A 12428-nucleotide genomic window follows, 5' to 3' on the forward strand; every position below is an offset into this window, starting at 1 on the left:
TTCTGGGAAAAAAAGGGCAGTGAATGACACTGAAGTATTTAAAAATTTAAGCAATTTTCTTCCTTAATTTGCAAGTCTTTCAAATGTTGTCATTTATATAAGATGATGACAAAGGTGATATATGAGTGTCTGCATCAGGATATTCCAGATTAAGCAGAACCTATTTGAAGTGGCTGTTTAAAATTACCCCTGATATGAAAGAGATTTTCTTTATTATGATAATGGATCAGGAAATCTTCTGCTGAGAATTGCAGGGACGCTCAATCTAAAATAGTACAAAAGTACCATTTAATATAAATATGTATTTTGTTTTTCTCTTGCAGGTGTGATGAATGCAGGCTTTGCTACCATTTTGGCTGTCTAGACCCTCCCTTGAAAAAGTCTCCTAAACAAACTGGCTATGGATGGATTTGTCAGGAATGTGACTCTACATCCTCCAAAGTAAGTTAATGCACCCTAAAAATAGTTCAAGTATTCTGGTTTTCAGAGTTTTACTTAGTGTCTGAAGTTTTTTATTAAATGCTGTGCATAGGTTTTCTCTGGTAGAAGGTCATAAAATAAAGATTTCTGATTCTCTTCAGAATCGGTATTAAAAAACCCAGAGTGTATGCAAAATAGAAATATTCTTAATCAGTAAAGAAAGAATGACAAGAAAACTTTACTATCCTAGTTAAATGCTTGTTTTTGACATGCTCTCTGTGAGAAAGGTGTGAGTACAGATACTGTATCAGCACTGGTAATATTGACAAGAAAAAGTATTTCAGGAGTACTGCAGAATACAAACTTCTAAGGACAGAGAAAATGCATGTGTTCTCTAAACAAAGGATGGTGATTTGAATTACTAAACCTTTTTCTTTCCCTGAAAATTCATATGAAGGTTATCAATACCTTATATTGATTGGCATGCCTTGTTCAAATATAACATAGTAAAACTAGATTTTTGACATGGATTAGCTCTTTAATGATACAGAAAATAATAGTATTCTTTTATAGTACTGACTTTTCAAAAAATAAAGATTTTGATTCTTTCTTTGTCTGCACAGAAGCTTCTTTAGCACTGGCATTCTTTTCTGTCATCACCATGACCTCTGAAGAGACACTGTCCAATTTATTTCCTAAGTGTATTTTATACATCTCATAAGTGTATAAATGCATCTGATACCTCAGTGTAAAAATAAAAGAGTATTCTAAAAGTCTTCAAGATTTTTCATGTTACTGCTAATTTCTTTGTATTTCACAGAATCCTTTACCTAGCAAGTGCCTCAGTATTTGGATACAGAGGGACATGGCTGTGATGAGATGTTCTCATATGTTACTTGTCAGTGTACGTGGATACTTAAACTCTGTCATGCATTTACTTTTAAGATTGGCATATACAGAACATTCAGGGAGTGGCATCATTTTTTGGCTTGCTAGTGTCCCTTTCCAATTGCAAAAATATGTTACTCACTTCCCCCCTGGGGGATTAATCAAATTGTTCTTTTGTAAGGAGGTATGGAGACAGATACAGGAAATTAGCTGTCCTCTAGAGTTTGGACATCAAGCAATCTTTCTTGAATACCACTTACATGCAAGAGACATTTCAAGAGTGAATTCAAACTGTTATTGAATTTCTGTCACCTGCTTAAACTAAAATGGGGTTCTGATAACATGAGTTAAAATCTTGTGTCTCTTGTATTCTTGACTTGCAAGTAAACAGAAAAATCAAAGGGTTTGTAATTTCTAGTTGTGTTTTCCTGGAGATTAGTATACTGTGTATCAGGTACAATTTTTTAGTTACTTTATGAGTTAAATTAATTATGATGGACTTCACTTCTTGCAGGGTGTGTGTTAATTTTAAGATGTGTTGAAAAAATTGAGTGTTTTAAAGAGTAAACAAAATTTTTCAGTAGAATGATTACACATTTTGTGTTAATCTTAGTGATTATTGCAAATTTTAAAAATGTTCTTGTGTCTGATTTTCACTCATAAAGATTTTTAATGAGTAAATTTAAATAAAGTCTCTTGCACTTTCAAGTGCCGGCAATTGGAATTGGATTTGAGTGAATATGTAATGAATATGAAAGATACTGAAAAAATTGTCTTATGGGGACTCCTTGTGGTTTTGTTTAGTCACTTTCACATAGCTTTTCTAGAGAGCTGTGCAGAGAAATTACTCTAATAAAGCTGTATTGCCCTATATGTTCCCCAAAGCCTTTTTTGGTAGTTTTTTTCTGTTTTATACTATGCAGTGTAATAAATTCAAAAAATATGGTATCAAATTAAACTCCTTTCAGCCATAATGTGAACCTATTTTTTAAAGGACTAGGACTTTGTCTTGTACTTCATAATTTTCAAATTCTTTGTTCTACATGGCTTTAGGATTGTGTATTATATATCTGTGATTTTTCACAGCCAGGAGAAGCTGATATGATAAGGCTTTTTCTACCTCTCCTCAGAGGGGGTGGTCTCTCAAATATGTACTCGGAGCTCAGAAGTGAACAAGTGTGGACAAAGTTGGGTCATTTGCTGCACTCTGCCTGACCTGTGGATGAATTGCAAGCCTGAGCTACTGATGATTTCAGTCTCTCAGTCACTCACTGCATCCAATTTTTGATGTGTCACAGGGAAGTTACTAGTATGGATTATAGTAGCAAAATGGGATTGAATTTTCTGCTTTGGCCAAGGAGACTATTGTTTAGTTCTCATTTTTTTGACTTCGTTCATCTGTTTTGGTCCAGTTTAAATCACTTATAATACATGTTTTAAAATTCCCCAACAATATATCTTCCATTAGCACTGTTGGGCCTTGAAAATAATTGGTAGGTAAATGACACTGTTTCAATGACAAGAGAGGTCATAGTGCTGAGCTTGTAATGCCTATTAGTTTTTACTTCTAATTATGAAATTCAATTTTAGATGTTAAAGAAAAGTTGCACTCTGCTGACAGCAAATAATGCTATTTTATTTTCAGATTTTGCCAAGCACTTGCAGGTGTCAGCAGTACAAGGCATGCAATTTAGCAGTAATAAACATATGACTTAAATTGTTATCTGGCACAGACATTGGACATGCTACTTCCATTTTGCTCATCCCAGTCACAGGACTCTCCAGCAATTGTGTCAGTTTTTCCACCAACGTAGCATATTCCCATATTACCCTGCCTGTCAAATAATAGACAGACAGTGACTTTGCTGTAGGGCATGAGGGCAACAGCTTCTCTGCTGGTAATACTTGCTGTCACTTCTTTGGAATGGGTGATGCTCACTACTAAGGTCTGACAAGCTCTCTCATCTCAAAAACATTGTAGATTTTGTTACATCACATGAAAGCTGAAATAAACTTATAAGGTCTCCGTTTCTATAACACTGTCCATTCACCCTGCAAAAGGATTACAGTGCACTTTCAGGACTGCCAAACAGCACTATAAATCATGATTTTCCTGGTAGTTTTTGTTAGTGCTATTCAGGCTTAATACAGACACTTGTTTCAACTTGTTCTAGTTGAATTTAAGAAAGATAAATAGAATGTAAACCAAATAATTTAATATCATGACATGATAATATTTGGTAGGAATAAATGTGGCATGACCAATTTTTCATTTATGTACAATAAGATCTTACTATGAGGTCTCTTCAGTATTAGATGTGGGCTTCTTTCTATTGCCTTCCAGTGAAAAAATACTGTTTAAAATACCTCCTCCAATTTTAAACTTTAGCAAGGACCAAGGCAGTAAGGAGTTTAAACATATTATCATGGTGGTTACACTGACCATGCTAGTTAAGTTTCTATCTGTTCATCTTTGCATGTAATCTGTTCTGCAAAACACTGCAGAGTGTATGTGTCAGGTCATTATTTGAGTGCTACAGGATCAGCTGCCTCATCTCTAGACATCTGTTAGTTTCTTCTATTTCATTTCTTTACTGTACTGCATTTTTTCAGTGGAAATAAATTGTCAGTATTCATGTCAGCACGGAATTCTCATCTAAGCCTCTCAGGAAATATTTTCTGGAGCTGCAAATACACAACACACCAACCCTGGCAAATAATATATTTTTGTACACGTTTAGTGTTCAAAAGAAATCATGGATAATTTTGCTTATTAGCCAGGTAGAAGCATTTCTTAGGGTATATTTTGCTTTCACACAGCAAATATGCAAATGTATTTGGACACTGTAATATTACATTATTAAATGTTTGAAATAATATTTTAAGTTTAAAAGAATTTTTCATATGTAAAATGTATTTCAAACCTTTAAATTTGGTCAGATGAAAAGAAAAAAGTGCACAATTCAATTCTTATAGTCCATGGAATTTTATTCTAATCAAAAACAAGGTTGGTGATTAGGAAAGTCTGTGAGGACTGCAGTAGTATCTGATCTACTCCTGTGTTGTGCAGGCGACAATCTCATTATGGTTTATGGAATTTTATCTTTTTCACTATGACTTTTCTCCAAATGTGGGAAGCATTTCCTCACACATGCAGTTTCACACAAGTGTGTTGAAAATTAAACAATGAACCCAAAGACCTAATGTTAACCTCTCAAAATTTAAGAAATACCGAAGTTGAGGTGGCATGCAGTGCTTTAAGTGCTTTTTTGGCTATGTGTGACTTTGCAGCCTTTAATCACTTCATGTTATGATTTTTTAATTTTCTTTCATAAGACCCCTGCCTTTTCTGATTTAGCTGTTGGGGGTCACTAAAAGGGATTAATTCGGGTTGAGAATTAGCAGAAAGTCTTGTGTTTAAGGTTTGCAAGGCATGACAACTGAAACAATGATTTCAGAACTGGGGAATAAAGGAAGTTTGACCTTATGCTTGAAGTAGTTGAGTTGTTACCAACAAATTGAATTTTATCTTTGTCTCACTTCAAAGCTCCTATGAGTGCTAGGCAAAATTAACATCTTGAAATGTTTAGTAATTTTTTCTCCTCATTTACTCTTGCCCAACTTGGATCCCTTGGCCCAGCCTGTAAAAATACTGAATTCTTTGAGCTGAAGTGGGAGATAGTGTGTATGTATACACAAGAAAATAATATTTGAATAGAACACATGAGGTTGGCATGCAGTAGTAATATAGTGCTTAATCATGCCCTAAATATGGTTTACATGTACTTATTTTATCATTCAGTAGAATGCAATTTTACATAGTTGTATCTAAAATACATTTTAAAAAATACAAAAAAAAAAAAAAAAATCTATACAGGTCTTTTGAATTAATTCAGACTTGCTTCAGTTACATATTCTGACAAAGGATGGCCCTCATTTCATCACCTTAAATCACAGAAATTGTCACACCTTCTTTTGAGGACAGAACATAGAAGCAAATGTACTGCCATCACGGCACCCAGCATTGCAGCTGAAAACTGATAAAAGAATACTGCTAATAAATCTGCTTGCTGCTTCAAGCAGAACATAATATAATAGGAAAAAATGTTCCGTTTCTATGCAACATTTTTCAGCCAGAACTTAGGAGTATTTTAAGGTAGTTTACAGAAAAATTACATAGTGGAATTCACTAACTGTATTTGTCTTCCACAGCTGTGAATATTATGCTCTATGTTATGATACGGTCATAAAGAATGATAGAGTTAGACATTTTTGTGTTTATTTATATATTTTAGAGTTTCTTGACTAGAGTTTAACTAGCACTTCGGTTTCTTGTGTGACATAGAAAGAAAGATGTTTTTAATATAGCAACTGGATAATATTTCGTTATTTTGAAGTCATTGTTGTCTTCCTAGGTTTGTGAGGAACAGTAAAACATTGTCACTGGAGTGATTTCCTTAAAATTGAACAAGAGAAAACAAACCAAATATGTAAGGCCATGTGAAAATTTAACACAAGTCCTTATACCATTTATGCCCCGTTTTAAGAACTTGACACAGAAATGGGTTTCACTACCAAGATGGTCCAAAAAAGGGTGAAATTTTAGTGTATTGCAATATCACTTGGCTGAAGTATTGCCAAATGTGTTTTAATATTTGCTTCCCAGGTATCATATTTTAAAAAAAATGAGTTGGCACAGCCGCTGTTATTTTCTGGCAAACAGGTATAATACATCGATGTAATGAATAATTTATACCATAAAATGTTCCAAAAATAATCAACCTTGAAATTAACTTAAGTTGGGACTTGATTTATGAATAGTGAATAAGTTAGTTGGTAGTAAATCCCCAAATTAATCCAAAAACTCCAATACACTTTGTTGGCAGAAGATTCCCGTAGTCTAGGTGGGAGGCTTAGGTTTTAAAAAAAAAAAAAAAACAAACTACAACAACAACAACAAAAATGGTTAAGCACTGGAAAATATTTGTGGAGCAGATGCTTACTTTTAGTATTTTGCTTCTCCACATCAAAACCAATTTTACCAGTTCAAATATTTCCTGGTGCTGACTGCCAGATCTTCATCGTGGGCTTCTAGTGCTTGTACTTTTTGGGTGCAGCTTAACTGTACTAAAAAAAATGTATCAGAAAATAAACGATACAATATAGCATTATCTTTCACATGAAAAAACATTGTCTGGAAAAGTGTCTCTTTTAAAGATGATAGAGCGACTAATACCAGCCAGATATTTAAAGAACAAAGAAATTGGAATATAGAGCTATTTTTTAAAATGTATTATTGTTGTTTCAAATGCAAAACCAAATTTCTGATTCTGAAAGATAACACTGGGATAGATCAAAAAAGTATTGTAAAAGTAAATTGCCAGTTAGGAGTGCAAATGAAATACATAAATTTTTTTTTTGCATTAAACTTGGACAAAAAAACAGCAGTTAAAATAAACCTGCTAAATGTCTCTTTTCCCAGTGGCATGTTCTTAGAAAATTGAGATTTAAATATGCTCTGCAGTTTTAAATTACACTCTTTTGTAAAAAAATAACAAAAAAAAGAAAAGAGCTATTTTAATGGCACTTGGTCCAAGAATTTTTTTTGCTTACAAGTTCATTTTCTTCCCCCTATTTTTTGTTAGGCAGAAGAATGAAGAAGTCCCTTGCTGCATACCTTCATTTGCTCTTTTTCATAAACAACCCAACAATATAGAGTTTTCTCCAAAGCTGAAACTTCACACAATGTTCTTTGTCTTAGAGTGAGAGCAGTAGTTCTTCACAAGCTGCTCCATCCAGCTTGTGTCCCTCTCCACAGGGTGCTTCAGGATCACTGTTCCTTCCAGTGGGTGCATAATTCCTGCCAGCACACCTGCTCCAGAGTGGGCTCCTCTCTCCATGGGGACGCAGCTCCTGCCAGGAGCCTGCTCCAGCACAGGCTTCCTACAGGATCACAGCCTTCTTTGGGCATCCACCTGCTCTGGTGTGGGGCTGCACCATGGGCTGCAGGGGAATCCAGCTCTGGCACCAGGAGCACCTCCTGCCCCTCGTTCTGCACTGACTTTTGTGTCTGCAGAGCTGTTCCTCTCAATCCTTTCTCCATGTGCTGTTGTTCCGGTATTTCCTGCTTCTTAAGTACATTATCCTTGATGCACCACTGCTGTTGCTGATGGGCCCAGCCTTGACCAGCAGTGGGTCCCTCTTGGAGCCAGGTGGCGTTGGCTCCATCAGATGTAAGAGAAGCTTCTGGCAGCTTCTCACAGAAGCCACTCCTGCAGCCCCCCGCCCTGTTGCCAAAACCTTGCCACACAAACACAATACAAAAATGAAGCAAATTTATTTTTATGAGGCTTTGTATCGCACAAATCAAATTATTACTGAGGTAGTCGTACTTTTCAAAAGTTGTCTTGATCATTTGCTTTGTTGGGATGAAAAATATGTTACTGAAGTAAAAAGCTGGATGGCTGAAATTAGAAACAAACTTGTTCATTAACTATTGCTTTGGTTAAAATGCACACCCAAGTCCAATTGCCAGTGGAACATTTGAGAGGTACCTGATTAATATAATACTGGAAAAAAATCATAAACAGCATAGAGGTTGTACATTTTTAATGCATGTAATCTAAACACACATAATCTAATATTTCAATGACTAAACCTCTAGTTTATGTATAACAAATATTACTTACTCTAAAGTAGTGGATAACGAAGCAAAATCTCTTCATGGGCAGCTGTTCGAAATGCTGCTGCTACTCTGTACCTTCTTTAGGTTATGCTTCTAACAAAATCTGCTTACAGTTATGGTTTATCTGGGTAACAGCTCTGCTGTTGAATCGTGACTTGCTTTTCCTAAGCCATGACAAAATGAAATTACAGCCTACGTTGCCTGTTGCTGTAGTACTGAGTGGCAGGAAATCTGTGCTGGAAGCTAGCTGCAACTGGGAAAAATCCAGAAATGAGCTAGTGTCATGATTGAAATAAAGCTACTGAATATGGGTTTATCTAACACAGCATGTGAGAATAAAGAAACAAAAGCAGTTTTTGACCTCTGAGTAGCACACCAAAACAGGTTTTATACATCCTCTTTGGTGTGCACCTATGCATATTCTCAAAGATTGTGAGAAGGTTGAAAGAGGAGTAGTGTATAGGAAGGTCAAAAGAAGCAAGGCTGCTTGCACCTTACAGAACTGGAAGCTTTCTCTTTCTTGCTTTAGAAATTTGATTTCTAGATATGTACAATATTGGGATGCATTGTGACAGTGAATTTTGCATATTGAAAATGCTATATTGAAATGTAAAAGACACGGAAATACTATTTCTAATGCAAATTTTCTCCATTTTGCATTCCTTTTCAAGTGAAGTCATAGTCAAAGGGAGATATATATGTGTCACAGTTACTTCATGGTAGCTTCCAAAGCATCCTAGCTTACAGCACTGATGTACATTCAGATGTATTTTGTCAATACAGTTCTCTTCCTACTTCTAGAGTTCCTAAAATAAGGAACTCTTTTGGTATTGATAATTAGGGACTTCATGCTGACAGTGGAGCCATAAACAAATTTAGCAATAAATTGTAATTGATCATCACTACTTTCAGTTAATAATCAGTTTGGAAATTTAGATTGTTACACTTAGTTAGTAGAATGTGTTGAATTTGGTAATGTCTGGAAAAAAAAGTATGAATTAAAAGTTTGTAACTGACTTGAATTTTTAAACCTTTTGGGTCTTGATTAAATTCTTGGGTTAGATGAGTTAGGGTTCCAGGAAAGCAGTATTTAAAAAAAAAAACCCACATTTCCATTGTGCATAATCTTGTTTAATTTAAATATTCATTAAAAATTAAATAGTCAACGGGAGATGGCAAGGTGAGTGCTTTGCAATGACATAAATAAGGAGTTCTGATGTGCAAAGAAGGTATGCCCAGAGGCTAGTGGCATCCTGTTGCACCCTAATGTTGCAAAGTGCTGTTCTGTTTCTTCCAGATTTCTGAGATAAATTTCTTAACCTAGAAATATATTTCTTGTCTTATGTTTCACATAGAACTAGAAGGTATGTAATTAAAGAAGAATTATATATTTTAATTTCTCATTAGTCCAGCTTTACTACCCTGCAAGTTATTTTAGCACATCACCTGTAATAATATTCTATATGACAGAAGAAGAATTAGATCTTTAATTGTTAGTCTCTGTATAAGATTTCGACACATTATCATAGTTACCCAATTAAGTGCTCATGTTTACTCTCAAGGTTGATTTTATTTTCAAGTCTTTCAAAGAAATGTAACCATATATGTCACTTTAAGTAACGTGTTACTCATCAGTATAAATTGCTAATGCTGGGCAAAATCGCATCATATTGAGTGAGGAGAGAGAGGGAGGAGGGGGGGGAAACAAAAAAAAAAAAAGTGCCGTTTTATGAAGTGCTAGGCAAGCAATGAATTTTAGCACAGTCAAGATTTGCTTTTTGTCATCATGTTAGATAGTGGAAGTGAGGTTCAGTTGCCATTCTCAAACAGAAATTCTCTTAGTGGTAGCCACATTTAATCACATTTCCCAGAAGACAGCTGGATATTGCCAATTTGTGCTGTGTCAGCCACTTTCTCTGCAAAGGAGTGTCTCGTCACTTGGATTTTAGCATTCTGTAGCAGAAAAGTTCCATCCTCTTAAAACTGGCTCAGCAGATAGCTTGTGTGAGAATATAACTGCAAGAGCATTACAATCAGTTCTACCAAGAAAATGCATGACTATTACATAGAATTTTAAGATGGCTTTTGAAAAGATTTTCACAAAACCTTTAAAATGTATAGTGCATTGTTAAATTCTAGTAGCAATTAAGTTTATCTTAGATTTTTTAGTAAATGTGGCTTTGGTAAGCATTGAAAATTATTATCTGGTTCAGTGGTTTGAAACATCTTTGTGCATATTTGAAAAGTCTTAAGTAGATTTCAGCTGTGACAAACATTACCAAAAGATTTTATATGTGGAAAACCTTGAAATCTGTAGATATCAAAATTTTTTCTAGCTACTAGTCTCATGAAGACTGAAGGGCAGATGGTATCCTTTCAGATGTGATATAAATAGCCAAAGAAAAGTGTCAAAAAGAAGATAAAATAGCAAGATAACTCCATATTTATGGAAGGTACCCACAAGTGTACTTCGAGTGAGTTAATCACATCACATACTTATTTTTGGAAATAGAAGGGTGTCAGCAGAGTTATGCAGTCATTGACATAAATAATATTGAATCTGTAACCAGACTTATGCAATAAATAAGGATACATATGAGGTACTAATATTTACAAGCATATTTTGTATCCCATGAATATGCATTTGCCCTACCACGTTCTCCGACTGTGTAATATTTCTACTGCTTGTTTAGTTAAATGTATTGTACAAGACAGAGGAATTGCAAAACACAATGATGTTCTATATACTTTGTTTTGTAACTTGCTGGTGGTAAGAAACTTCTTGAAGGCCTTTAAAATGTTTGTTTTCATGTAATGATATCTTCAAGAATCTTAACATTTAAAGATAATTATGAAAATACAAAAAGATTGAGATTTTGGAGCTGTGGTCTATTAATCTGTTAATAATTCTCTCACTGAATGAGCTATTGACCTGCTGTTGTTTATGTGCTTTTTGGGTATAGCATAGACAGAGACTGAAAAGCTCCTTTATATAAAAATAGTAAAATAGTCAGAAGACAATAGATACACTGGCTAATAGACAATGAATCATTTTACCCACTGACTCATCCCTCCATGCAAAACAACCAGCTTCAGCTAAAGAACAGTAAAATGGTTTAGACATTCCCTTGGGAATATTATTTTGAAACCTCTTAAGTGGAGGAGGGAAGTGAGCTGAGATATTCCCTATGATATGGATGTGTTTACCAGTTAATTCAGGGCAGCAGTCAAACCATTGTTTGAAAAGAAGGCATAAAATATGTCTGTCTCTCTTAGATTCTTTCTTTTATATTGGGAAATATTCTCTCTTTTAATTTGGGAAAAATTAAAACGGAAAAAGGTAGGGACGGTTCTTAAACCCCAGAGAGCTTCCAGTGAATCTCAGGAGGAGGAAGGGGGACTGTTGATGATCCAGGATAACAGTATGGAATTCTGAATAAAGCTGGTATCTAAAATACCCTGTTATTTTGGAAAATCCTATTACTAGCTTAAATGGTTCTACATTCTGGTATACTGATTTTGATGGATTTTATTTTGGTTCAGGTCAGAAATGCATTTTTGAAAAGAATCACCCAGTTGCCAGTGGCTCTGCTTTGGTTCATACTATGGAGTGGTTTTAGGAGTGTGCAAAGTGAGTTTCTGTCAAGGAGCACTAAAGCCTAGGATGTATTCTGACTGCTAATGGGCATGCTGTCTTCATGACCAAACTAGCTGTATCTTTGAAATATGTGTTCTGCATCTGCCTGGTCCTCAGCACCAGCTGCTTTGCTCTAAAGAGTTGCTCCTGTCACACCACAGTTTTTTGGTATGAAGTGACTCTTTCATTTACTGTATCAAAGGTATATTTGTGTTTCAGTTTCATGTACTGAAAGAGTTGTTTTATTCCTATTTTGATAAGATAATTTGTGGAAATCTTGTATTAGTAGTCTCAAGATCAAAAGCCTAAAAATTAATACACAGATCTGTATTGCTAGGGTATCAAATTTTTATCATTTGACTGTTTGAATAAGGAGTATATGCTTTTAACTGAAAACATCTGATCTACAGTGTTAAGGAACCATATTTCAGAGTAAGGGACTTGTATGTTTTCTAGTACAGATGAGAAAAAGAAAGGAGTTTTGTCTGGTAGAAGTAATCTCAAGGTAAAAAACACCATAGGGAAAATATAAATATGCTTCTAGGAATGAGGCAGTAAAGTTGACATTTTGTGTGAATTTAGCCTTATCCATGTATCATTTGCAGTGTTCTTAATTAGGGAGGAATAAGGAATTTCCAGGCCTTTATGAGGGTGTTTTAAAGCTGCAGCAGTAGTTGTAACCTTTCAGTTCCTAAGAGGTCAGCAAAAGATGGCTGATTAATGTCACATCTTAAACTGTGTCAACTGGGCTGTTCATTCCCTTTTTTAGTAAACATCCCATTGTCAGTGCAGCTCAGT

At 35.0% G+C, this 12428-nt stretch overlaps 1 protein-coding gene across 4 annotated transcripts in view; it reads left to right on the forward strand.

Moving 5' to 3' along the window:
* PHF14 (PHD finger protein 14) overlaps positions 1–12428 on the forward strand; it is a 159901-nt gene that overhangs the window by 105773 nt on the left and 41700 nt on the right. For all 4 annotated transcript variants that reach the window (XM_053938971.1, XM_053938980.1, XM_053938954.1 and 1 more), the window contains one exon: positions 324–441. In XM_053938971.1, the coding sequence (XP_053794946.1) occupies positions 324–441 (118 nt within the window). The remainder of the gene's footprint in view (positions 1–323; positions 442–12428) is intronic.

This window comes from Vidua chalybeata, chromosome 1 (assembly GCF_026979565.1).
Source record: "Vidua chalybeata isolate OUT-0048 chromosome 1, bVidCha1 merged haplotype, whole genome shotgun sequence".
NCBI classification, from domain to species: Eukaryota; Metazoa; Chordata; class Aves; order Passeriformes; family Viduidae; genus Vidua; species Vidua chalybeata.